The sequence below is a fragment of the Halichoeres trimaculatus genome, unplaced genomic scaffold (assembly GCF_033239565.1).
Source record: "Halichoeres trimaculatus isolate MK-OKI-2021-1 unplaced genomic scaffold, fHalTri1.1 fHalTri1_scaffold_13, whole genome shotgun sequence".
NCBI lineage: Eukaryota > Metazoa > Chordata > Actinopteri > Labriformes > Labridae > Halichoeres > Halichoeres trimaculatus.
The window spans coordinates 1,757,135-1,784,957 of NW_027437191.1; the positions used below are offsets into that span (position 1 = coordinate 1,757,135).

Sequence of the window (27,823 nt, forward strand, 5' to 3'; positions counted from 1 at the left end):
TCCACAGTCTGACTTCCATAGGCAGACTTCCACATTCAGACTTCCATAGCCAGACCATAATAGTCAGACTTCCATGGTCAGACTTCCACAGTCTGACTTCCATAGCCGAACTTCCACAGTCAGACTTCTACAGTCAGACTTTTACAGTCAGACTTCCACAGTCAGACCTCCATAGCCAGACTTTCATAGTCAGATTTCCACAGTCAGACTTCCTTAGTCAGACTTCCACAGTCTGACTTCCATAGTCAGACTTCCACAGTCAGGCTTCCATAGTCAGACTTCTACAGCCAGACTTCCATAGTCAGAATTCCACAGTCTGACTTCCTTAGCCAGACTTCCAGAGTCAGACCTCTATAGCCAGACTTCTACAGTCAGACTTCCACAGTCAGACTTCCACAGTCAGACATCAACAGTCAGACTTCTACAGTCAGACTTCCACAGTCAGACTTCCACAGTCAGACTTCCCTAGTCAGACTTCTACAGTAAGACTTCCAAAGTCTGACTTCCATTACCAGACTTCAACAGCTAGACTTCTAAAGTCAGACTTCCACAGTCAGACTTCCACAGTTAGCCTCCCACAGTCTGACTTCCATAGCCAGACTTCCATCATCTGACTTCCAAGTCTTACTTCCACATTGAGACTTCCACAGTCAGACTTCCCTAGTCAGACTTCTACAGTTAGACTTCCACGGTCTGACTTCCATTGCCAGACTTCCACAGCCAGACTTCTACAGTCAGACTTTCCCGGTCAGACTTCTGCAGTCAGACTTCCACAGTTAGACATACACAGTCTGACTTCCATAGCCAGACTTCCATAATCTGACTTCTATAGCTAGACTTCCACAGTGAGACTTTCACAGTAAATCTTCCACAGTCAGACTTTCACAGTCTGACTTCCATAGCCAGACTTCCACAGTCAGACTTCCACAGTCAGACCATAATAGTCAGACTTCCATTGCCAGACTTCCACAGTCAGACTTCCACAGTCAGACTTCCATAGACGGACTTATACAGTCAGACTTCTACAGTCAGACTTTTACAGTCAGACTTCCAAAGTCAGACCTCCATAGCCAGACTTCCATTGTCAGATTTCCACAGTCAGACTTCCTTAGTCAGACTTCCACAGTCTGACTTCCATAGCCAGACTTCCACAGTCAGACTTCCATAGTCAGACTTCTACAGTCAGACTTCCACAGTCAGAATTCCACGGTCTGACTTCCTTAGCCAGACTTCCAGAGTCAGACCTCTATAGCCAGACTTCTACAGTCAGACTTCCACAGTCAGACTTCCACAGTCAGACATCAACAGTCAGACTTCTACAGTCAGACATTCACAGTCAGACTTCCACAGTAGGACTTCCCTAGTCAGACTTCTACAGTAAGACTTCCACAGTCTGACTTCCATTACCAGACTTCCACAGCCAGACTTCTACAATCTGACTTCCAAAGTCAGACTTCCACAGTTAGATTTCCACAGTCAGACTTCCATAGCCAGACTTCCACAGTTAGACTTCTAAAGTCAGACTTCCACAGTCAGACTTCCATAGCCGGACCTCCACAGTCAGACTTCTACAGTCAGACTTCCACAGTCAGACCTCCATAGCTTGACTTCCACAGTCAGATTTCCACAGTCAGACTTCCTTAGTCAGACTTCCACAGTCTGACTTCCATAGCCAGACTTCCACAGTCAGACTTCCATAGTCAGACTTCTACAGTCAGACTTCCACAGTCAGACTTCCACAGTCAGACATCAACAGTCAGACTTCTACAGTCAGACTTCTACAGTCAGACTTCCACAGTCAGACCTCCACAGTCAGACTTTCCTAGTCAGACCTCTATAGTAAGACTTCCACAGTCAGACTTCCATAGCCAGACTTCCACAGCCAGACTTCCATAGCCAGACTTCCGTCATCTGACTTCCATAGCTAGACATCCAAGTCTTACTTCCACAGTCAGACTTCCACAGTCAGACTTCCCTAGTCAGACTTCTACAGTAAGACTTCCACAGTCTGACTTCCATTGCCAGACTTCCACAGCCAGACTTCTACAGTCTGACTTCCAAAGTCAGACTTCCACAGTTAGACTTTCACAGTCTGACTTCCTTAGCCAGACTTCCAGAGTCAGACCTCTATAGCCAGACTTCTACAGTCAGACTTTCACAGTCACACTTCCACAGTCAGACATCAACAGTCAGACTTCTACAGTTAGACTTCCACAGTCAGACTTCCACAGTCAGACTTTCCCATTCAGACTTCTACAGTCAGACTTCCACAGTCAGACTTCCGCAGTCAGACTTTCATAGCTAGACTTCCACAGTTAGACTTCCATAGCCAGACTTCCACAGTCAGACTTCCATAGTCAGACTTCCACAGTCAGACTTCCATTGCCAGACTTCCACTGTCAGACTTCCATAGTCAGACTTCCACAGTCAGACTTCCATAGCCAAACCTCCACAGTCAGACTTCCATAGCCAGACTTCCACAGTCAGACTTCCATAGTCAGACTTCCACAGTCAGACTTCTATAGCCAGAATTCCACACTCAGACTTCCATAGCCAGACTTCCACAGTCAGACTTCCATAGCCAGACTTCCACAGTCAGACTTCCATAGCCAGACTTCCACTGTCAGACCTCCATTTTCAATCCATAATAGTCAGACTTCCTTAGCCAGACTTCCAGAGTCAGACCTCCATAGCCACAGTCAGACTTCCATAGCCAGACTTCCACAGTCAGACTTCCATAGTCAGACTTCCACAGTCAGACTTCCATAGCCAGACTTCCACAGTCAGACTTCCATAGCCAGACTTCCACAGTCAGACTTCCATAGCCAGACTTCCACAGTCAGACTTCCATAGCCAGACTTCCATAGCCAGACTTCCATAGTCAGACTTCCACAGTCTGACTTCCTTAGCCAGACTTCCACTGTCAGACGTCCATAGTCAGACCATAATAGTCAGACTTCTACAGTCAGACTTTCACAGTCAGACGGTTACACACAATGAGTTTTGGACATGGTGAAGATGAGCGGAGCATCAGAACAGAGTAGAGGGGGATTAAAGAGTTCATACGTCCCTGGTAACAGCAGGGGCCTAATCCACAGTCAGAGAAGATAGACAAACCCAAAGTGTTGTTGTTTTTTAATAAAAGGAAAGGGCAATTTTCCAACAGCAGAAGAAAGCTGATGGATAAACAAAGTGAGTGTTGGACAAAGTGCTTATGCAAAATAAATGAACTTCATAAAACAAAATCAGCCCACAAACCACTGGACGTCTGATGGGCCTGCAGATCATGTCTATATCCCGCCTGTCAGTACAAAATTAATTCTGAATGTTTTCACAACGTCCAGGTTCGGTCCACTGTTTGGATGATGAACCATGAGCCCACTTGGACGTGAAAACTTAGCTCAACATTTGGACATGAGCAGGAGTGCGAGACAGTGTGAGTGAGCCCACTGGGAGGAGATGTTCATAGGACGTCCTTTCAACAACACTGTTGGACATTTAACTTCAACTATCAGTTTCTAATAAAACTGATATTTTGTTTGATTGTTTCCATTCTCAAATGCTGATGTGTTTTCCTGTGGAGGTTCATTTTCCTGTAGCGTCATTTGGCTCAGCAGCAGCTTTGAAGCGGAAATGTTTAACACCACCGTCCGTATTAACAGTTAGCATCTGCTGCTGAGAAAATCAGATGAAACTACTGGGACAGCCTGACACCTTCAGAAACCACAGTCAGACACAGAAACAGGAAGTAGAATAAAAACAATAATGACTGATGGGATGCTAGGTCACGTCGCTTTTTGATGGGGGTAGCTCTTATCAAGAGGTACTGTGAGTGTCGTAAATGGATGTTCAGTAGACTTAGGAAAAAGATGTCATCTGTACGAACAGTCTGCACCTTCAGGAGACCAAAGTTAGACGTTCTGAAAATGGAGGTGAAAGGACGTCCTTTGAACGTCACGTTTATCAGTGGGAGGCCTGTCTGTGCTCTAGCTTTTTGAAAGACATCCAGGAACAAACCTACATAACTATTCTACAGAAATGCTGGAAGAGAAAACTACATACCTGGCAAAAACCACACTTACCTTGTGTTTCTAACAAAAACTTACAGAGTGTAGCAAATGTAGGGGAACCCTGACGTGCCTGGTCCGACCTCACCACAAACCTTCCAGAGCCATAAAAAAAAAAAAATGAACTGACAGTCACATCATCTGACGGAGGGATGGACCTTATACAAGCAAGATGGACCTGATAAAGTTGAGACTGGATGACTCAGTGTACAATGAGATTTCAGTTTTCAGCTCACAATGTCTGTACTCTGGTTTTGTATTCATGATTATTGAGCATCATACCACAAATACATGACAATCTCATTAAAATGGATGTTATCAAAGTCAGAGGAATCATTCAGTCAGTCACAGAGCAGCTGACATATGGACTGTCGGTCTCTGAGTCACGGTCAGAGCCAAACCGGCTGCAGCAGGCCCCTGCCTTTTATTTCTACTTCTCTGTGCTCAATACTTGGACTAATTTCTTTCACCCTTGATCTTATCACAGGTAAAACCTAACCCAAACTTCTCCACTCTCCAGTATAAACTCTGGTCAATTAAAGGTGCACTCCACCAATTTAGTCCTGCACGTCTTAGTGGGTGACTCACAAAAAACCTCAGGGAAAAGGATTGTCAAAGTGAAGTAGCAGCGGCAGAGATATTCAAACATTTACTGTCTCCTCAGGCTTTAAAAAAAGACAACCTCTCATAATGCGACCTAATGTCAACTTCCATTAAAATCTCCTCCTTTTTCTTTTTAGCTCACTGTCTCAAGGAGGAAGCATAAGCGGAATCAACCTTGGTGTCATTTCCTTTTTTTTTAAAATAATGTGGAGCTGCAAAAACTCCTCAAAAGTCACAGAAACACTTTGACAGGCGGACGGATCCCTTCTGTGAAAACACAGAATTTAATGTAACAAAACACCAGAGCTCTCTCTGAGGAATTAATCCAGCTGTGATGTGTGCATATGTGAGTACCACTTCTTTATTTGACTGATAATGTTTTCATTCTTTTGAGTGAAGGAGGCCTCTGGGTTCTTCTGTAATTTAACTCTAGAAAATTTCCTTGATTTGGTTTGATGTTCTATTTCCAACAATAAAATCATCTTTCCTGTGATAAAACATGAACACTTCTCCTCAACCTAAAATGGCTTTTGTTAAAGTTCCTGTGAGGAGTTTCTAAGTGATGAAAAACTTGAAAAACTCTCCCTTCTTGATATCTGCCTGATCCTAATCCACACTTTAAAACAAGATTGTCAGAGCCAATAAAGGTAATGTTGAAATACTTTGTAGCTCATACTTCTTAGCCTCTCAATCAGGTGGAGCAGTACCAGATTGATTCATGTCACATCAAAGTCTCTGTGGCAATACCACGCCACGAGCTAAAGGCTAAAAGGGCTAATCTGTTTGTGCTAACAGGACATGACCAGGATTCACTAACGTTACACATCACAGACATGTCTCAGAGCACCGGGCTGCTAGCTGAGATAAATATAGACAGCTACTAAACTACATACTAAAGCTGCGTTTCCACCATCAGTCCGGGTCGGTTCAGTACGGTATGGGACGGTTTGGGACAGTTAAGTCTCATCCCGTTTGCGTTTCCACAGCAAACTGTGCCCTCTCGTGGTGGGCGGCGTGTAAGCTGGATGCTGGAAGCCACAGCTGGTAAACAATAGCGCGACGCCGTAGCAGCTTACCCTGCTATTAAATCCAACAAAGAAGAAAACGTGACACAGTAAACAAAGAGCACGGATGGAAGACATGCAGCATTTGGTCCTCTCTGTGATTTTCATGTAACTCTCTGTTACAAAGTCCAATCAAGCTTCGTTTCAGAGAAGTCTGTGAGCCGCCAGGAGAAATGCAGCTGCTGTCTGGGTAAGTGACGATTCTTCTGACCAATCAACCGTCTGCAGTGTGTTGCTCCACCTCCCGAGAGCGGATCGGTTCAGTCTGGCACCCATACGAAAGGGTCCCAAAAAAGTGGGACGGCTCGTCTCGGTTTTTAGGGATCCGTCCCGGGATGAGTCTGTGGAAACGCCGCTAAAAGCGCACAGTACCAAGACGAACCGACCTGGACTGCTTGGTGGAATCGTGGCTTTACTGACAGTGTTAGCTTGTCGTCACGTTAGCCTGCAGATACGTTGGAGCACCGGGCTGTCGATAGTGCTACATATAGCCGGCTACTGACGTATAGTACAAACTTACTTGCTTGATGTCTCGTTTCAAACCGTAGTAACTACGTAAATACCTTACCTCACGTTGTTTCTGGTTAAAATTTGACTTGAACAAAGAAAGTTTGTTCCAAAACAAACACGTGGTTTAAAGTCATATCTTTACCACAGTGTGCAGGACCCGGGCCCAGGACCTGGGCCAGAAGGCGCTGCAGTCACATTGAAAACAGATCCTCCTCACAGACTCTTAAAAGTGAAACTGTATTTGGTAAAACTCAGTGTTTTAACTTGATGTACTACGCATCATACTGCAACTCTTGCACTTGTTTGCACACACACTTGTTTGCACACACACTTGCTTGCACACACACACACACACACACATACACACACACACACACACAAAAACACACACACACAGACTGGCTATGAGGCTGGCAGAAGCTCATTAATAACACTCGTGGTTTCAATCGTGACTAAACAGGCCAGAATAGGGGGACCAGTGAAGAAGCGCCCCCCTTTGACCAGGACCCAGATCACGAGGCTCCTTTCAAAGCAGGTTTTGGATGCATAGTAAAAACGTACCTGCTTCCTCGTCTGGCTGTGTCATGATTAACATGCGGATCAGAGCCCATTTATATGTAAATGAACATGCAAATGTTGCAGTATGCTAATCTAGTTTTTGCTTTAGTGATAATTTCTTTATGTGCGTTGTATCATTTGGCTTTTATTTGTAAGAGAGCTTCTCGGGGTGTTATAGTTTTCACATTTTAAAGCGTTAACCAACGAGGTCGTATGACTACACTGCCAACAAAAGCCCAGTGTTTAATGCAGAAATAAAGTCTCTGATGCGTTTGCCTTTTGGCTGACAGCACAGAGTGTGAGACACAGAGAGGAAGCAGGGTGGAGACAGGAAGTGAGCTGGCATCGGGCCAGGGCAGCTCTTTGGCTCATCCCCCGTCATCAAATTCTTTCAGTTTTTACTGAAGATAACAGAAATGATAACGCCATCTATATGGTTTCACCCCAGCCTTTTCCATTTGCTTTTCCCTCACACTGTGAGTAATTTTCTCGCTGATTGTACGTTTGTGTGTGGATGTCAGAGCAGAAAGGGGAGCAGGAGGTGGATAAAGAATAAGAAGACCAAGAACCAGGTGAGAAAGTGTTGTGGCAGCCTCTGCTCTGCCCTCAGTCACTGAAATCTGAGTGACTGACAGAGACCAGGGGCCTGTTGCACAAAAGTAGGCTAAGGGATTAAGCTGGGATTCCTTGGTTATCCTGGATCAATCAATCCATGATCTGGTTGCACAAAATTTGGATATATTTTGATATATGTTACCATGGAGATTTATTCTTTAGCTCTAGCCTGCTCCAGACCAGGCTAAGTTCCAGGATTTATTTAACCTCATCCCTTTTCTCAGCCAGCAGTCCCCACAGACTGAAACTTATATTTATTCCACTGCCCACCACACATTGTTATCACAATCAAGAAAACCCATTGTTATTAATTAACCATTTGTGATCATTTATTGGAACCATTTTAGATGGAATTGTGGCTTTACAATCATTACATAACAGTCATCCAGACTAATTATCAAACGCACATGTCACATAAGTAAACCTAGAAATCACAGGTAACATGTTTTTCTTTTTGAATAAGGATAAATCAGATCAAGTAAACCATCATCTGCTTCAAAATTAAAGTCGAACAGTGGTCAACAAGATAGAAAGTGTAGAATCAAAGCACATTATAAAACACAATAATGCACAACAACTGCACATTCACAAAGGTCTGTATATAATTTACCCTGCATGTCTGCACAATGAAATAAATGTAGGGGAAATCCATAAACAAATAAACTGACAAATAAATGGTTGCAGTAGCCTCTCTACAGGCCTGGATAAACCACAAACAAATGAATAAGCCAAATTCATTTACAATTAAACACATATTTGCCATTGCAGACCAAATTAAACTTAAATTCACAGCATGCCCTAACTGAAATCATTCAGGACATATTGGCCCCTAGGCCACTGTGGTCATCGGGGAAAATCAGAATGAGCTTTTTTCGCCATGTAGAGAATCCAGAATACAAGGAATTTGACTTCGTTTAAAGCTGCTCTCTCTTTGTACAATTGTTGTGGATAGAAAAGCACAGAAAAACACGAAGGGCTCTAATTTCGTGGCGCAGCGCAGGGGGCGCAAGCCTGGCGCAGCTGATATATTAACTGTCCCGTCACATCTGATGTCAGATTAAAGCCGTTTGTCATAATGGAAAGTTAACCTGACGGCAGCTGGAAGTTTGATGCACATCTTACAATTAAACAATAAACAGCCTTAACATCTGATACTGAGTATATAGCTGGTTCTCTCATTTCATTTAATTCAAAGAAAAGAGGGAGAGAAATGACGAAGAAAAAACAGACAAAATAAATGTGTGTCACTCAGGATTTACCCATGATTTCCCATATTTCTCTGTTTTAGTCTTTATTTTTAACGTGATCTTAAAAGATAGTGTACATTGTTGTAAGGAGGATGAGGTGGAGACACTGGGAGAGTATACAGTATATCACCAAAGGTTCTGCTATTTGGTGATGACAAACCAGGAGTGCAGGTGGATCAAAAGTATTCTGAATGGATAAGCCAGCTGTGTAACTGTCTCTTCATTTTGTTCTCCTATTAAAGACAAAGGAACAGATTAAATCTGTCCCGGGAGCTGGCCCACACGGTGACGCGCTTCGTGTCCTCCGATGCGCCCTGCTGTCCATTGACCTGCTGCAGGCACAGCGGCTCTGACCGTCTCTGCTACCAGCACTCTCTCCGCGGTGCTGGAGATCACTCAGACCAATCAGACGCTGCGCCTCAGTCGCAGGGCAATTAAGGATGAGGAGAGGCGCTCATTTGATTGGTGAAAACAGCGCTCGCTGTGTTAAACCCACTCACGGCTTTTCTCCTCCCTCTCTGCCATTTGTGCGGAGGGAGGCATGGACGCGCAGCTCTGCGCCTGGACTGCGCCTGGACTGTGCCTCTCTTGGCACTGCAGGAAACTTGCAAAGTGCGCTGGTCACGCCCTGTGCGCACGGCGAAGGCCAGCGCAGGACAGGTGCGCCTGCCCCTGCGCCTGGTCTACGAAATTAGAGCCCTAAATATTAAAAAAGTAGAAAAAATAGAGCTTAAGTAGTAGAGAAAATAATAATGATTACAATATTAAAAATAAACAACTTTGAATGTAATAGAATAAAGATATATACACAATTGAAGTTAAAAAATTAAAAAGTTTAAAAAAGTATTGCGCTGAGTCGACATAGAATGTGCAATTTGCAAGACAAAAAATGAACATGACAAATGAACATGTATGTGCCATAGAGAAAGAGACTGTGGCTGTACATGAGGTATCTATGTTGTTTATGGCAAGTTAAGTGTTCATCAGTGTGACGGCCTGGGGGAAGAAACTGTTCCTGTGTCTGGACGTCTTGACGCACAGAGCTCTGTAACGCCGACCAGAGGGAAGCAGTTTAAACAGTTTGTGTCCGGGGTGTGAAGGGTCTGCAGAGATGTTACCAGCCCGCTTCCTGGTCCTGGACCTGTACAAGTCCTGGATGGAGGGCAGGCTGACTCCGATGATTTTTTCTGCAGCCCTGACAGTTCGTTGCAGTCTGTGCCTGTCGTGTTTGGAGGCTGAGGAAAACCAAACCGAGATGGAGAAGCACAGGACAGACTGAATGATGGAGGTGTAGAAGATGATGAGCAGGTCCTGGGGCAGGTTGAACTTCCTGAGCTGTTTGAGGAAGTACAACCTCTGCTGTGCCTTCTTCCTGATGGAGTCTATGTGGGAGGTCCACTTCAGATCCCGGGAGATGGTGGATCCCAGGAACCGGAAGGAGTCCACAGTAGACACGGTGTTGTTCAGAATGGTGAGGGGGGGCGGAGGAGGGGGGTTTCTCCTAAAGTCCACTGTCATCTCCACAGTCTTGAGCGGGTTCAGCTCCAGGTGGTTCTGACCACACCAGAGGACCAGCTGTTCCACCTCCTGTCTGTAAGCGGCCTCGTCACCATCCTGGATGAGACCAATGATGGTGGTGTCGTCCGCAAACTTCAGGAGTTTCACAGAGGGGTCCCCTGAGGTGCAGTCATTAGTGTAGAGGGAGAAGAGCAGTGGGGAGAGCACACACCCCTGGGGGGCGCCGGTGTTGACTGTCCGTGTGCTGGATGTGATAGACCCCAGCCTCACCTGTTGGGTCCTGCCAGTCAGGAAACTGGAGATCCACTGACAGGTGGGGGCTGGCACAGAGAGGTGGGAGAGCTTGTGGTGGAGGATGTCAGGGATGATGGTGTTGAATGCCGAGCTGAAGTCCACAAACAGGATCCTCACGTACGTCCCTGCAGAGTCCAGGTGCTGTAGGATGTAATGCAGTCCCATGTTGACTGCATCCTCAACTGACCTGTTTGCCCGGTAGGCAAACTGCAGGGGGTCCAGCAGGGGTCCTGTGATGTCCTTCAGGTAACTCAGCACCAGGCGTTCAAAAGACTTCATGACTACAGATGTCAGGGCGACGGGCCTGTAGTCATTCAGTCCTGTTATGGAGGGTTTCTTTGGAACTGGGATGATGGTGGAGCGTTTGAAGCAGGAGAGCACCTCACACAGCTCCAGAGATCTGTTGAAGATCCGGGTGAAGATGGGGGCCAGCTGGTCCGCGCAGGCCCTCAGACATGAGGGGGAGACACCATCAGGTCCTGGAACCTTCTTGATCTTTTGTCTCTGGAACTGCTGGCACACATCCTCTTCACGGATCGTCAGTGCGGGGGGGGTTGCAGAGGGGGGGGAGCTGTCCAGGGGGGCAGGTAGTCTTTTGTTGATGGGATGAGTGGGGGGTGTGAAGGAGTCTGTTTCAAACCAGGTGTAAAACAGATTCAGCTCCTCAGCCAGATGAGGGTTCTCCACAGGGTGGGGGGATGGTCTTTTGTAGTTGACGGCCTCCTGAAGGCCCCTCCACACCGACACAGGATCGTTAGCTGAGAATTGTCTTTTCAGCTTCTCAGAGTAGCTCCTCTTAGCTGCTCTGATCTCCTTAGTCAGTGTGTTCCTGGCCTGCTTGTACAGGAGCCTGTCCCCACTTCTGTAGGCCTCCTCCTTGGCCTGGCAAAGCTGCCTCAGTTTCCCAGTAAACCAAGGTTTGTTGTTACTGTATGTGCGAAAGGTCTTGGTTTGCACACACAGGTCCTCACAAAAACTGATGTAAGATGTCACAGTGTCACAAAGTCCATGAATGTCTGTGGCTGCAGCTTCAAAGACGCTCCAATCTGTGCAGTCAAAACAGGCCTGGAGCTCCTGCCTTGACTTGTCAGTGTGCACTGATCCAGGATTGGTTTCACCTGGCTTCAGGAATCCATGTGCTCTCGTCCTCGCTTGGTCTTTTGTGCAACCAAATAAGCCTGAACCTCCTTGTTTTGGATTTGACGAGCCAGGCTTAATTATTAAGCCCGGATGTCTGAATCCCACTTTCGTGCAACAGGCCCCAGGCAGCTTGCTGATACATGTTTTTTTTTTTTTTAAACCTTGCTTTCTCCCTAAAACCCATTATCCTGGATCATGGCTTGCTTCAATACACTTTTTTTTTTCATTTTTTAGGTAAAAGTTGATGTGATTAGTGCCATAGTGAATTTCATTCTAAACTTTACCGTGCCCATAGTTTGACTGCTCTTAAGAGCTCAGTTGTTGTTTATCAATGTCAAATCTGCAAAAATATCATGCTCAAGAGGCGGGGGACCCAGCTGCAATTATAACAAAGAAAAAGAAACAGACACTGTAAAGGCAGTGGGGCAGTTAAACACAGGTGTGAAAAAAACACACAGGTGAAACACATGAGGGGCAATCAACAGGAGGGAAACACAAGGAGAACAAAACCAACACAGGGAGCAACAAAGTGAACAGGAAACACAAGAGAAAACACAAGAATAACTGAGATGAACACAAGACAAGACACACAAAGAATAATCACATAGAAATACCATGAGACTGAAACGTAAGGAAACTTAAGCCCTGAAATCAACAAAAAGCAAACTCAAGACAGAATCATCACAGATGTAGCGTCTGTGATGTCACCCATCTATTTTTGGTACTGAGTATTGAGGCCTATCATCAGCTGTGACCATGTTTGAAATAAAAAAAAATTTAAAAAAAGGAAAACTCAACCTGGAGCTTTGTTTGAGTTAGCCTCTTTTGCAGACACCACCTGTGAGTTCAGTCAGGCACTTTTGTGGGCAAAACTCAAAAGTTAAACAACTTAAAAAAATATCAAGCAAAGAATGTCCACCCCATGTACAGTGTGTGCTAATACAAACAAGGCCTTTTTTAAGGAGCTTTGAACATTTTCGTTAAAGCTGTAATTGCTTTTTTAGCTTGGTGTGTATGTGGTTCCTAGTGTTTCTACAGCCAACCTCAAGTGGACACTGCAGTTTTCAGCATGGGTTTTATATTTTTGGACCAGTTGGATTAGATTTAAATAGTATTAAACAAATCTCACACCTATGTTGGAAAGCTTGTCTCTTTCTTTGAAATGAGCTGCAGGAGAATGGAATTCTTGCTATGACCTCTGTACGCTTTGAGGGCTGTGAGAAGTTTCTAAGGCCCCGTTTACATGACGCCAAAAACGGTCAATTCTGCAAACATTTTGTTGCGTTTTGGCCTTCTGTTTAGACGAGACCACGTTGCGTTTTCAGTGAAAACGCAAACTTTTGAAAACGCTCCCCAGAGTGGAAAGATCTGAATCCGCTCCTCCATCCAGCTTCGTGTAAACACAGAGCGGAGCGTCTCAGGGTGAAACGCTGACGCCACCGCATGCGCACTCGCAGTTTTAGGTGAAGGCTCCGCGCTCAGCCACATTTCCAGTTGAGCCATTCCAGTTCAGTAGGTGGCAGTAATGCGCGTTATGGTTGGATTGCAAAGATAGTATTATTTAACAAAGGGACAAAGCAAAGACTGTATGAATATAAACCAAAATCTTCCTCTCTCCAAACCAAAAGAAACCCCAAAAAAACAATCATTCCCAAACACATGGGATCTTCCCAGGATGAAGGGCAGAGAGAGTGTGGCTGCACTGAGCTGAGCATGTCTGCTCAGCCTGAGTGACCACACCCACACCCATTCAGGTGTCAGCCATCCAGCCTGATGAGCACACAGGAGGCACCCAGGCCTGGAGGAATCTCCTTCCTCCATCACAGTGGCAATAATCATGTGTTTTTACTGTAACCTGTCCTTCCATCTGCTCTGTTGACTCAGAAGTTGTTCATAAGCAAAAATTCTCAGTAGAGTTTCATCGAAAATTATGAGTGGGCAATTTATAACTTTTAATTCAATCAAAATTCAGTCAAACTGAGGTTTTTGGCAAGAACTGCACTGTTTTAAAACTGAAGGAAGTGATTTCACTCAAATGATCTGAGTCATGATGAGCTAAAATAAAAGGTTTAAGTAGGTTCAGCTTCAGTGCTAAAAGAATTGACTTAAACTACACTGCACTGTAAAAACAAACTGTTGATCAAACTTAAAAAATAATGATAAAAAATATTTCAATTGGTAACACATAGCTGTTTTTTGAATTTTTAATTTCAAATAAAAGTTTTATGTTGGGCTTACATCATTGCTTTAAGTCTCATGTACTTAGTAATTTGATTCATTTCAATTATCACCTTGTATAAATCCAACTCAAAACAAGCTAACCCAAATTTTAAGACTTTTTAATTAAATATTCTCTGTAACCAAACTTAAAAAAACTGCTCCTTTACATTTTAAGACAATGGTTTTAGCAGTGTCATTTTGTTGTTTTGTAACTGAGAGTGAGGAGGGAACACAGTGGATATGAGTCCCTGCTGAACATGAGAGCACAGACTACTTGCGCCCAATGCATCAGACTGCTTGGACATTTGAGTAGACCCAATACAAAAAAAAGGAATGTTCAAAGTTTTGTTGTTGTTTATTTTCACAGCAGCATAGAACAACAACAACAACATAGTGGCTGACAGCAACAAAGAAAAGGGAATATTTCAAATTTTGGACAGTTAACACAGACTTTTGAAGTGTTTAAAAATATTTTTTGTCTGGGAAAGTGAAGCTGTCCACTTAGAGCTATGGTACTAAGAAGCCCATTTAAATTTTTTCCATGAACAGGTTAGTTCTGCATCAGGTTTTCCATGAAACATATTTGATGTTTATTTCATGTAATATACACAATGGAACAATAAACCTTTATGCTCTGCTGCTCCAGAATCAGCAGTGGCTGCTTTGCTTGAATTTGACCCCACAGACCCTCCCCCCAGCAGTCCAATGATGCTGGTGCGCCACGTAGACGCTGGTCGCCTATTTTGGTTTATTAGTGGATTTCTTTTCCTTATTTCAGACTGGACCTCTTTAACTTTTCCTGACATGCTCGAGCCACTGTCTGCAATCTGCAATGTCTGTGTGGTGCTCCTCTAATGTCTTCTGTATCATCTCTGATATTTCCTGGCCAGTCTTGCCACTGAATTCTTCAAACTGCCAGAAACGTTCAGTTACATCCCACTGATCATTCTCCTTCTGAACAACATATCTCAACAGGATTAACCCTAAATGGTAAATGGACTTGAGCTTATATAGCGCTTTTCTAGTCATGGACCACTCAAAGCTGCTGTACACCACAGGTCACACTTACCCATCCACACCCATTCACTCTCACATTCACTCTCACATTCACTCACTGATGGATCCAATGTTTACTATGTGTAACAGTATGTCTAACACAGTCACACAGTCACAACTTTAAGCTCTTTAGGAGCTGAGGTGTGTACAGATCACCTCAGATTATATTATCATCCAGCATCAAAGCGTCCTGACACTGATGGCAGGGGCCCTTGTGTGTCCATATGTAACAGTCATTGGCTGAGCTGAGCCCAGACCGTCCCTGTGTGTGTGCAATGTGTAAGTGGAGAGCAGAGAGTGAATTGTGCCACGTCAGCTGAAGAGGTGTGCAGTCAATCGAGACCGTACAGCGTCAACAAGTTGGCCGATATGAATCAGGACAACCCCACAGAGACAGGTTACAGCCGCAGGATGATGACACTGCAGCCTGTTCATGCTTAGTATTTTACTATTTCACACCCATGAAGGGGGAGTTTTATTCACAGAGACGCTGCAGGTGACACCACACACGCTGCTCTCCTGTCTATTCAATCAAAGAGGCTCCATGAATCTGTCCAACACCGATCTAGCAGATATGTTCAAACTCGGACATTTCTACATCGTCTTACCCTCACACACCTTTATAACCGTGTGTCCTTGATACTAACAAGACACAAGAAAGAAAACAAAAGCAGTCATTGTTCAAGCTAAAAGCCCAAACCACTTCATTCATCTGAAATATTCATGCTTGATGTGACAAAAAGCTCACAGTGACCCCACGAGCCTGTGAAGAGCTCAGGATGTGTGAGAGCTTGGTGGCTCGGCTCATAGCTGGGCTGTTTACCCATTGGTTGATCACAGTAAGTACAGGCCAGCATTAAAACACCCAAACGGCTTTGTCAGCACGCTACAAATGATCATAACAGAAAACTTCTCAGCCAGCCAAACAAACATGCTGCTCTAATGATTTCCCATAAAGCCATTTGTGAAATCATAAAAGGGCCGAGTCACACTCCGCCTGCTCCAGCTGCTATCGACGGAGGAGGGTGGTGTGTTTGAGTGGACATGGTCAAAGCGCTCCGGGTTTCAAAGAGTTATTTTCACTTCAGCACACCCATCGATAAGACATCCACTCTGTGACATGTTAGTCATTTCTATTGGAGTTTCCGATGTGTAGCTGCCAGATGGTGATGTTTAGCATAGTTTTACCTTTCAGAATCAGAATCACCTTTATTGGCCAAGTATTTTCAAGAATACAAGGAACTTGACTCCGGTTTAAACTGCACTCTCTCAGTACAAACGTGGATAGAATTACAAGAGTAGAAAAATAGAGTTTAAGTAGTAGAAAAAGAATAATAATTATTACAATATTAAATAAAGAACTCTGCACAGAGTAAATACAAAATATATACACAATTTAAGTTAGGAAAGTTTCCCTCTCACTTTTAATCAATCAATCAATCAATCTTTATTTATATAGCGCCAAATCATAACAAATGTTATTTCAAGACACTTTACAAAAACATTTACAGGTCTAGACCCGTAAATGTTAATACAATTTTATTAGCAGAAACCCAACATCAAGAAAAGATAAGGAGTCTGATCTTATCGTAATCCACCATGAGTACAGGACTTTGCAGCATTTAGCAAGTTACAATGGCAAGGAAAAACTTCCCTTTAACGGGCAGAAACCTCGGACAGAACCAGACTCATGTTAGACAGACATCTGTCTCGACTGTGTTGGGGTTAGAGAGAGACAGATAGAGGAGAGAGAGTGGGAGAGAGAGGGGGGGGGGGGGGGGGGGGGGGAGAAAAAAGGAGGGGGGGGGGGGGGTAGGGATACACACATACACACACACACACACACACACAGAAAGGGAGAGCGAGAGAAACAGACGCAGTCTGAAGTTTGGCGCTGTGGCGACAGTTAAGGTGAAACCAGCAGGCCAAATCCAAAGCTGTAGTAGCTGGTGTCGGACAGGAGCACAGCAGCAGGCCGTCTTCTTCACCGATCCCCAGGAACCTACAAGACAAACTCAGACCCTCCCAGAGAGGTGTATGGTCAGTAACTATAACAGGACAGTAAGACTAGAAGTTAGACTGACAGAAAAAGAGGGAAACAGGAGCCCTGTGTGTCAGTTCCCCCCAGCAGTCTAAACCTATAGCAGCATGACTAAGAGCTGGTTCAGATCTGATCCAGCTCTAACTGTAAGCTTTATCAAAAAGGAAAGTTTTAAGTCTACTCTTAAAGGTTGAGACCGTGTCTGCTCCCCGGACCTCAACCGGTAAGTTATTCCAAAGAAGAGGAGCCTGATAACTAAAGGCTCGACCTCCCATACTACTTTTAGAGACCCTAGGTACAACGAGCAGACCAGCATGTTGAGAACGCAAAGACCTAGACGGATTATACGGAACAATTAAGTCTTTAAGATACGATGGCCCGATGCCATTAAGCGCTTTGTAAGTCAAAAGAAGAATTTTAAACTCTATCCTAGATTTTATAGGTAACCAGTGTAGAGACGCTAACACTGGAGAGATGTGCTCTCTCCTCCCAGTCCAAGTCAGTACCCGAGCGGCAGCATTCTGAACCAGCTGAAGAGTCCTAATAGACTTATTAGGACAGCCGGATAAAAGAGAGTTACAGTAGTCCAGCCTAGAAGAAACGAAAGCATGGACCAGTTTCTCAGCGTCGCTCCGAGACAAGATGTGTCTAATTCTCTTGATATTGCGAAGATGAAAAAATGCCGTCCTTGAGACCTGTTGGATGTGAGAGTTAAAGGACAGGTCCTGATCCAAAAGAACTCCCAGGTTCCTGACAGTGGTGCTGGAAGCCAAGCTGATGTCGTCAGAGGCGGCGATGTTGTTCAAGAAAGCTTCTCTGAGATGTTTAGGTCCAAGAACAATGACTTCAGTCTTCTCTGAGTTCAGCAGTAAGAAGTTTCTGCTCATCCAGGACCTTACGTCTTTGAGGCATGCTTCAAGTTTAGATAAGCGGTTGGTTTCTTCAGGCTTCATTGACAAGTAAAGCTGAGTGTCATCTGCATAGCAGTGAAAGTTTATGGAGTGTTTCCTCAATATAGTGCCGAGAGGAAGCAAATACAAGATGAAAAGAATCGGTCCGAGCACTGAACCTTGAGGAACTCCATATTGCACCCTGGTGTGAGAAGAAGAGACGTTGTTCACATGAACAAACTGATGTCGATCCGAAAGATACGATTGAAGCCAGGCTAAAGCGGTTCCTGAGATACCAAGAAGACTCTCTAATCTCTGCAGAAGAATGCAATGATCAATAGTGTCGAAAGCGGCACTAAGATCAAGCAAGACAAGCACAGAAGAAGACCACTGTCCGAAGCCAAAAGTAGATCGTTGGTTACTTTCAGCAGCGCAGTCTCAGTGCTGTGGTGAGCTCTGAACCCAGACTGAAAGACCTCAAAAAGACTGTTGCTATGAAGAAAATCACAGAGCTGACTCGCAACAACTTTCTCCAAGATCTTAGAAATGAAAGAGAGGTTAGATATCGGTCTGTAGTTGACAAAAGAGCCTGAATCAAGTGTAGGCTTTTTAAGAAGAGGCTTAATAACAGCAACTCTAAAAAGTTGGGGCACGTAGCCCGACAGTAAAGACGCATTAATCATCCTTAGTAAAGAAGATCCGACCAAGGGAAAGACTTCCTTTAACAGCCAAGCTGGGATGGGATCCAGAAGACAAGTTGATGGTTTGGCTGAAGAGACAGTTGAATCCAGCTCTGACAAGTCCACAGGCGAGAAGCAGTCCAGGAGTATATTAGCTCTAAGCGACGTTTCCGCAAATTCGCCATCGATCGAAGGTTCTATCACGGTTGCATGTAACACGCTACTAATTTTATCTCTAATTTTTAATATCTTATTGTTAAAAAAGCTCATAAAGCCCTCACTGCTAAGCGATAGAGGAACGCATGGTTCAGTAGAGCTATGACTGTTTGTCAGCCTGGCTACAGTGCTGAAAAGGAATCTAGGATTGTTTTTATTCTCTTCTATAAGAGTCGAGTAGTAAGTTGCACGCGCAAGTCGCAAAGCCTTTCTATATTCATTTAGACTATTTTTCCAACGCAAGCAGGATTCGGTTGTTTTAGTCGAACGCCATATTCTTTCTAATTTCCTCGAATGTTGTTTGAGCTCACGAGTTTGAGCGTTGTACCAAGGAGCGGAACGATGTCGTCTGAGAGTCCTCTGTCTGAGGGGAGCAATTGAATCGAGGACGGCTTGAAGAGAACCCGTGGTATCCGCAACAAGTTGATCAAGCTGAGAGGGAGCACAAGAGCTCTCTGCAAAAGTAGAGCAAGAATTCAAGGCAGCAGGAATACCTTCCTCGAAAATGTCTACGGCTCTGTTAGACAAGTTCCTGGACAAGATGATTTTGTTCGCAGGTGAGAAATCCGACAGCAAGAATTCAAAAGTAATGAAGAAATGATCCGACAGAAGAGGATTCTGCGGCAAGACAGCCAAGTTGACAGGTTCCACGCCATAAGCAAGAACAAGATCCAAGGTGTGGTTAAAGCGATGAGTAGGATGGTTCACAGACTGTGTGAAACCAAAAGAATCCAGTAAAGACATGAAGGCAATACAAAGACTATTGTCAACGACGTCCACCTGAATATTAAAGTCACCGACAATGATAATTTTATCCGACAGAAGAACGATATTAGAAAGAAACTCTGAAAAGTCTGAAAAATATCATTATCCGTAAAGGAGGAAGAGGAATAACTAAACATCTGACACATCGGGCAGAAACGAGCCGCAGAAGGAGAGTCAGAGTGAGAGCTGGAGCTGGAGTGGAGAGACATCGCTAGTGCTGGGGAGCTAAAAGGCTAACAGGAAAACCAGTCGTCAGAAACACCGAAAAAGTATACACCCTTGTGGGAAAAAAGGCAGAGTGCTTGGTGTAAACTACTATAGATCGATAAGATGGCAAGATTGAAAAGAGTGAAAGTCCGTAACAGGTAAAACAACAGATAGATTGAGAGCGCTATCTTTTAAGCTCATTCATGGAATCATTAGGGATGAGAGTTCATTTTAAGGCTTTCAAAAAACAGACATCAACCTTTTTGAAGTTATCAACCCTCTCCCAGTCTGGAAAAAATATGTTCATGTTTATAGGCAAGTAAAGCTTCATCTAGTTTAATTTACTTCATTCTAGAGTTGATTAGTGACAACGTAAAAATGCAAATGTTGCCCTGAGGACAGGGTTAGGCCTTGACCTGAAAGTGTTCAAGGAAATTACAACTTTGGTTTGGGCGCAAAGAATTCTGGGATGTAGACAAACAAACATGATGGACATCATAAGCATAATTCTTAATTATTCCAATCGTTTCAGGAGCCGGCAACTTGCTCATTCAAGTGAAACAGAGGGGGGGAAACGGTGCATGAGGTAACAGAGGCTCATACTTTGTGTTTTATAGTATTTGATGTTAAATTAAAACGTATTTAGTATTGTTAAATGCATTGAAAGCTAGCTAACGCCAGAGCAGCTGCCAATGATGCATTAACATTAGCAGCTGAATAATGTCATAGCAATACCCCAGTCGACCATAATGTTCAGGCAGTTATGTCCGCCACAAGTCATAACTCGGACTATGTAATAATAATATATAATAATAATATAATGATAACAGTTTGACGAATTGACTGCACTTCCATAAGTTACAGGTGGGAAAACAGGAGTAACAGGTGGGAAAAACACAAGTCACATGTGGGGAAAACAGGAGTTACAGATGGGAAAAACACAAGTCACAGGTGGTAATAAACGAGTTACAGGTGGGAAAAACACAAGTCACAGGTGGTAAAAAACGAGTTACAGGTGGGAAAAACAAGCTAAGGGAAGATAAAAACACAATATAAAGGTGGGAGAAATACGAGTTATGGATGAGACAAAACACAAGTTACAGGTTAGAAAAATACAAGTTACAGGTGAGAAAACACATGTTACAGGTTAGAAAAATACAAGTTACAGGTCAGATAAACACAAGTTACAGGTGGTAAAAAACTAGTCACAGGTGGGAAAAATCTGAACGTAAGGATGGGAAAAACAAGAGAAAAGGGAGATAAAAACACAAGTTACAGGTGGGAGAAACACAAGTTATAGGTGAGACAAAACACGAGTGACTGGTTAGAAAAACACAAGTTACAGGTGGGAAAAAACGAGTTACAGGTGGGAAAAACACGAGTTACAGGTGGGAAAAACACAAGTTACAGGTGGGAAAAACACGAGTTACAGGTGGGAAAAACACGAGTTAAGGGTGGGAAAACAGGAGTTACAAGTGGGAAAAACTTGAGTTACATGTGGGAAAAACACGAGTTACAGGTGGGAACACATGAGTTACAGGTGGGATAAACAGGAGTTACAGATGGGAAAAACAGGAGTTACAGGTGGGAAAAACGAGTTACAGGTGGAAACAAACGAGTTACAGGTGGGAAAAACAGGAGTTACAGGTGGGAAAAACACGAGTTACAGGCGGGAAAAACAGGAGTTACAAGTGGGAAAAACACGAGTTACAGGTGGGAAAAACAGGAGTCACAGGTGGAAAAAACAGGAGTAACAGGTGGGAAAACAGGAGTTACAGGTGGGAAAAACACGAGTTACAGGTGGGAAAAAACACAAGTTACAGTTGGGAAAAACAAAAATTATAGGTGGGATAAACAGGAGTTACAAGTGGGAAAAAACGAGTTACAGGTGGGAAAAACACAAGTTACTGGTGGGAAAAACACAAGTTACAGGTGGGAATAACACAAGTTACAGGTGGGAGAAACACGAGTTGCAAGTGGGAAAAACACGAGTTACAGGTGAAAAAAAAAACAGGAGTTACAGGTGGGAAAAACAGGAGTTACAGTTGGGAAAAGGAGTTATAGGTGGGAAAGAAGGAGTTATAGGTGGAAAAAACACAAGTTACAGGTGGGAAAAACAGGAGTTACAGGTCGAAAAAACAGGAGTAACGGGTGGGAAAAACACGAGTTACAGGTGGGAAAAAAACAAGTTACAGGTGGGAAAAACACAAGTTACAGGTGGGATAAAACACAAGTTACAGGTGGGAAAAACACAAGTTACAGGTGGGAGAAACACAAGTTACAAGTGGGAAAAACAGAAGTTACAGGTGGGATAAACAGGAGTTACAGGTGGGAATACACGAGTTACAGGTGGAAAAACAGGAGTTAAGGGTGGGAAAACATGAGTTACAGGTGGGATAAACGGGAGTTACAGGTGGGATAAACATGAGTTACAGGTGGGAAAAAACGAGTTACAGGTGGTAAAAAACAAGTTACAGGTGGGAAAACAGGAGTTACAGGTGGATAAACAGGAGTTACAGGTGGGAAAACAGGAGTTACAGGTGGAAAAACAGGAGTTACAGGTGGGAAAACATGAGTTACAGGTGGGATAAACAGGAGTTACAGGTGGGAAAACAGGAGTTACAGGTGGAAAAGCAGGAGTTAAGGGTGGGAAAACAGGAGTTACAAGTGGGAAAAACACGAGTTACAGGTGGGAAAAACAGGAGTCACAGGTGGAAAAAACAGGAGTAACAGGTGGGAAAACAGGAGTTACAGGTGGGAAAAACACGAGTTACAGGTGGGAAAAACACGAGTTACAGGTGGGAAAACACGAGTTACAGGTGGAAAAGCAGGAGTTACAGGTGGGATAAACAGGAGTTACAGGTGGGAAAAAACGAGTTACAGGTGGGAAAAACACAAGTTACTGGTGGGAAAAACACAAGTTACAGGTGGGAATAACACAAGTTACAGGTGGGAGAAACACGAGTTGCAAGTGGGAAAAACACGAGTTACAGGTGAAAAAAAAAACAGGAGTTACAGGTGGGAAAAACAGGAGTTACAGTTGGGAAAAGGAGTTATAGGTGGGAAAGAAGGAGTTATAGGTGGAAAAAACACAAGTTACAGGTGGGAAAAACAGGAGTCACAGGTGGAAAAAACAGGAGTAACAGGTGGGAAAACAGGAGTTACAGGTGGGAAAAACACGAGTTACAGGTGGGAAAAACACAAGTTACAGGTGGGATAAAACACAAGTTACAGGTGGGAAAAACACAAGTTACAGGTGGGAGAAACACAAGTTACAAGTGGGAAAAACAGAAGTTACAGGTGGGATAAACAGGAGTTACAGGTGGGAAATACACGAGTTACAGGTGGAAAAACAGGAGTTAAGGGTGGGAAAACATGAGTTACAGGTGGGATAAACAGGAGTTACAGGTGGGATAAACAGGAGTTACAGGTGGGAAAAAACGAGTTACAGGTGGTAAAAAACAAGTTACAGGTGGGAAAACAGGAGTTACAGGTGGAAAAACAGGAGTTACAGGTGGGAAAACATGAGTTACAGGTGGGAAAAACACAAGTTACAGGTGGGAATAACACAAGTTACAGGTGGGAGAAACACGAGTTGCAAGTGGGAAAAACACGAGTTACAGGTGGGAAAAACAGGAGTCACAGGTGGAAAAAACAGGAGTAACAGGTGGGAAAACAGGAGTTACAGGTGGGAAAAACACGAGTTACAGGTGGGAAAAACACAAGTTACAGGTGGGATAAAACACAAGTTACAGGTGGGAAAAACACAAGTTACAGGTGGGAGAAACACAAGTTACAAGTGGGAAAAACAGAAGTTACAGGTGGGATAAACAGGAGTTACAGGTGGGAAATACACGAGTTACAGGTGGAAAAACAGGAGTTAAGGGTGGGAAAACATGAGTTACAGGTGGGATAAACAGGAGTTACAGGTGGGATAAACAGGAGTTACAGGTGGGAAAAAACGAGTTACAGGTGGTAAAAAACAAGTTACAGGTGGGAAAACAGGAGTTACAGGTGGAAAAACAGGAGTTACAGGTGGGAAAACATGAGTTACAGGTGGGAAAACAGGAGTTACAGGTGGAAAAACAGGAGTTACAGGTGGGAAAACATGAGTTACAGGTGGGAAAACAGGAGTTACAGGTGGAAAAACAGGAGTTACAGGTGGGAAAACATGAGTTACAGGTGGGATAAACAGGAGTTACAGGTGGGAAAACAGGAGTTACAGGTGGGAATAACACAAGTTACAGGTGGGAGAAACATGAGTTACAAGTGGGAAAAACACGAGTTACAGGTGGGATAAACAGGAGTTACAGGTGGGAAAACAGGAGTTACAGGTGGGAATAACACAAGTTACAGGTGGGAATAACACAAGTTACAGGTGGGAGAAACATGAGTTACAAGTGGGAAAAACACGAGTTACAGGTGGGATAAACAGGAGTTACAGGTGGGAAAAAACGAGTTACAGGTGGTAAAAAACGAGTTACAGGTGGAAAAACAGGAGTTACAGGTGGTAAAAAACGAGTTACAGGTGGGAAAACAGGAGTTACAGGTGGGAAAACATGAGTTACAGGTGGGATAAACAGGAGTTACAGGTGGGAAAACAGGAGTTACAGGTGGGAAAACATGAGTTACAGGTGGGAAAACAGGAGTTACAGGTGGGAAAACATGAGTTACAGGTGGGATAAACAGGAGTTACAGGTGGGAAAACAGGAGTTACAGGTGGAAAAAGAAGGAGTTACAGGTGGGAAAACAGGAGTTACATGTGGGAAAAACTTGAGTTACAGGTGGGAAAAACAGGAGTTAGGGGTTGCCTGGAATGCAGGGCACGGCTGCCTTGACTGACAGGTGTGCACACTGTGGCTGTCTGTTAAGAGGACAAGGGCCCTGCCTCTTTACCTCATCCTGACTCTGACAGGGCCTGGATGGGTTTCTCATTATTATTATGTCATAGCTTTGAAACTTGGTCTCAGACACAAATGGGTGACTTCATGGAGACTGTGTCCATTCATTCCCCAGTCTGTGATCACAACTGATGTCAGTCATCACTGCCTCCTCAGATCAAACTGTGACAGCTGTACTTCGTCCTTTAATATAACAAAACATCCACAGGAAACAAGAACGCATGAGAAAGCCCCAGAACAGCTTGCCGTTCAGACAGGAGGAAATACTCTGGTACAGTAACTTTTCTTGTCTTCCAAAGCTAAAGCAGATGTTGGTGTCAGGGCAGAGACGATCTGCTGGGCTCTGAGTGGATCTGGTTGTTATCTCTGTCACTCAGTCATATATCAGTGAGTGACAAGAGATTGGTGTCAGGGAGCGGAGGTCAGGAAACAAACACAGAGCACCTGATCACAGACTGCAGCTGGTGACACACACCGACATCATCAGGGTCACTCAGCACTCCTTGTCTTCTTTAGCCCTCACACACTTTGTGGAGGTATATTTCTGAGCACACTGATTGTCTCCTCACTGAAATCAACCTGAAGTCTTTGTTCATCTGTCTGACTTCTATTCATACAGGCTGTGAACCTTGAGGATTCTGTTTGTTTCAAGCTTAGATCAACTCCAACTCATAACCCAGCTGAACCAGGTCCACCAGAACTGAGAGAGTGTCATCATCCTCACTTGGCGCTCCTGGTTTTACTCTCCCTACAGCTGAAAGGCCAGCGAGTGTTCACCCTGATTTCAGAATAGTCAGATGTTTATCTCTTCTGTCTGCTTCTCCAGATCTCACGCCTTCTTTTCTTCGACTCGGCTGATCGTCTCCTGGACCTGCTGGGCTCCTGTCTGCCTCCCCTGTCTGGCTGTGCTGAGCGATGAAGATCCCTCTGTGGTTCCTGGTTGTGCTGCTGGGGAGTCTCTTCACCCCTGGATGCAGCGACTGCCAGGGGGAGTGTGTGGCATGTGGTCTGCTCCTGCAGCAGCAGCAGCAGCAGCAGCATCAAGCCTTCAACACCATGGTGAGCGTGAGTAAGTGTGTGTGTGTGTGTGTGTGTGTGTGTGTGTGTGTGTGTGTGTGTGTGTGTGTGTGTGTGTGTGTGTGTGTGTGTGTGCAGTCAGTGTTGATAAGAGCAACCATTAATGCTTATCAACAGCGTGGTGTGTCAGTGTGGGTACAGCTGCCCCGGGCCTTCAGCGCCCTGATAAAGGTGTGTGTGTGGAGCTGATTGTCTAAGAATGTTTTTCGATCGCAGCTTCTGGAAATACTCCGGCCTCAGTTTGACAGCCTGATCATAAACCATCCTACAGACAGAGCAGACCTAGTTATTATTTCTACTTCTCATGTTAGTCTCCATACAGCCTCCCACGATTTGTTTCCTATCCTATAGACCAAGTAAATGTCTTTTTTCTCTCCTTGACTGAGCCTCACATCAAAGTCCAAAAATTTGTGTTGGGTAGATGATTTCTTTGTTGGAGCAACAGCTGTCTGTTATGGGGGGCCAAATGTAAAAATTCAGTCCCTGTTTAATCAGTGATATTTAGTGAAGACTTAGTTCACTTTTCTCACATTTTGCTTGTTTTTCTTTCATTTGAGACCGAAATTCATGCAAAACAGAATCTTTCATATACTTTAAAAATCTGTACACATGAGAAATAAATCTAAATGTAGATACTAAATCTAAATGTTAAATCTAAATCTTAATACTAAGGCTGGGATGATGTGCTATTCTTGCAATTTTGATTCTGTTATGATTTCCGGGGTACCAATTCAATTTAAACTGTGATTCTACAATGTTCAATTTTTTGCAATTTTGATTTGATTTGCTTTTATAGAAACCAGACCATGTGAAAAAGTTAAATGATGATGATGATGTCTACAGACTGTTGTGGGAAAAGTGGGAACCTTTTTCCAATCCCGTTTAGAAAAAAGACTGAAGTGAACAATCTGAATTTGTGCTAATTTCGTGCGGCGCACCGCCGTGCACTGCCATTTTGACAATTTGGTAGACCGTCTGCGCAGAGATGGGTGTGACGGCGCGCCAGGGGGAGTTGACGGCGCACCAGGGGGAGGTGTCAGCAGATTCATGTTGGCGCAGTGACAATTTGGTGCCAAAAAAGTGCGCTGAAAGCTCGCCAGCTCCAACCTGGTCTATCCTCGACGCAAGGCGGAGCGCACCCCACACAGCTGTAATTTGGTGACAGGCGCACATGTGCGCACATGTCAACAAAGCCTCAGAGGCAGGTTTCCAGAGTGTCAGGCACATTTTAATGCAATAAACAATCACATCAATCACTATTTAATGTAACCGTCTGAACCAGCATATACATTTATATCTATATTAACTGTCCCGTCACATCTGATGTCAGATTAAAGCCGTTTGTCAGAATGGAAAGTTAACCTGACGGCAGCTGGAAGTTTGATGCACATCTTACAATTAAACAATAAACAGCCTTAACATCTGATACAGAGTAAATATCTGGTTCTCTCATTTCATTTAATACAAAGAAAAGAGGGAGAGAAAAGACGAAGAAAAAAGAGACAAAATAAATGTGTCACTCAGGATTTACCCGTGTTTTCCCATATTTCTCTGTTTTAGTCTTTATTTTTAACGTGATCTAAAAAGATGGAGTACATTATTGTAAGGAGGATGAGGTGGAGACACTGGGAGAGTATACAGTATATCACCAAAGGCTCTGCTTGGTGATGACAAACCAGGAGTTCAGGTGGATCAAAAGTATTCTGTATGGATAAGCCAGCTGTGTAACTGCCTCTTCATTTTTTACTCCGGATAAAGACAAAGGAACAGATTACATCTGTCCCGGGAGCTGGCCCACAAGGTGATGCGCGTCGTGTCCTCCGATGCGCCCCGCTGTCCATTGACCTGCTGCAGGCACAGCGGCTCTGACCGTCTCCGCAACCAGCACTCTCCCCGCGGTGCTGAAGATCACTCAGACCAATCAGACGCTGCGCCTTGGCCGCAGGGCATTTAAAGGCAAGGAGAGGCGCTCATTTGATTGGTGAAAACAGCGCTCGGCTGTGTTAAACCCACTCACGGCTTTTCTCCTCCCTCTCTGCCATTTGCACGGAGGGAGGCGTGGACGTGCAGTTCTGCGCCTGGACTGCGCCTGGACTGCGCATCCCTTGGCACTGCAAGAAACTTGCAAAGTGCGCAGGTCACGCCCTGTGCGCA

General features: G+C 44.2%; 1 protein-coding gene across 1 annotated transcript in view; it reads left to right on the top strand.

Moving 5' to 3' along the window:
• The window catches only part of pnocb (prepronociceptin b), a 56,145-nt gene that overhangs the window by 18,644 nt on the left and 9,678 nt on the right, over nt 1-27,823 (top strand). The window contains exon 2 of the mRNA XM_074685497.1: nt 25,419-25,651. Coding sequence (XP_074541598.1) covers nt 25,508-25,651 — 144 coding nt within the window. The 5' untranslated portion in view covers nt 25,419-25,507. The remainder of the gene's footprint in view (nt 1-25,418; nt 25,652-27,823) is intronic.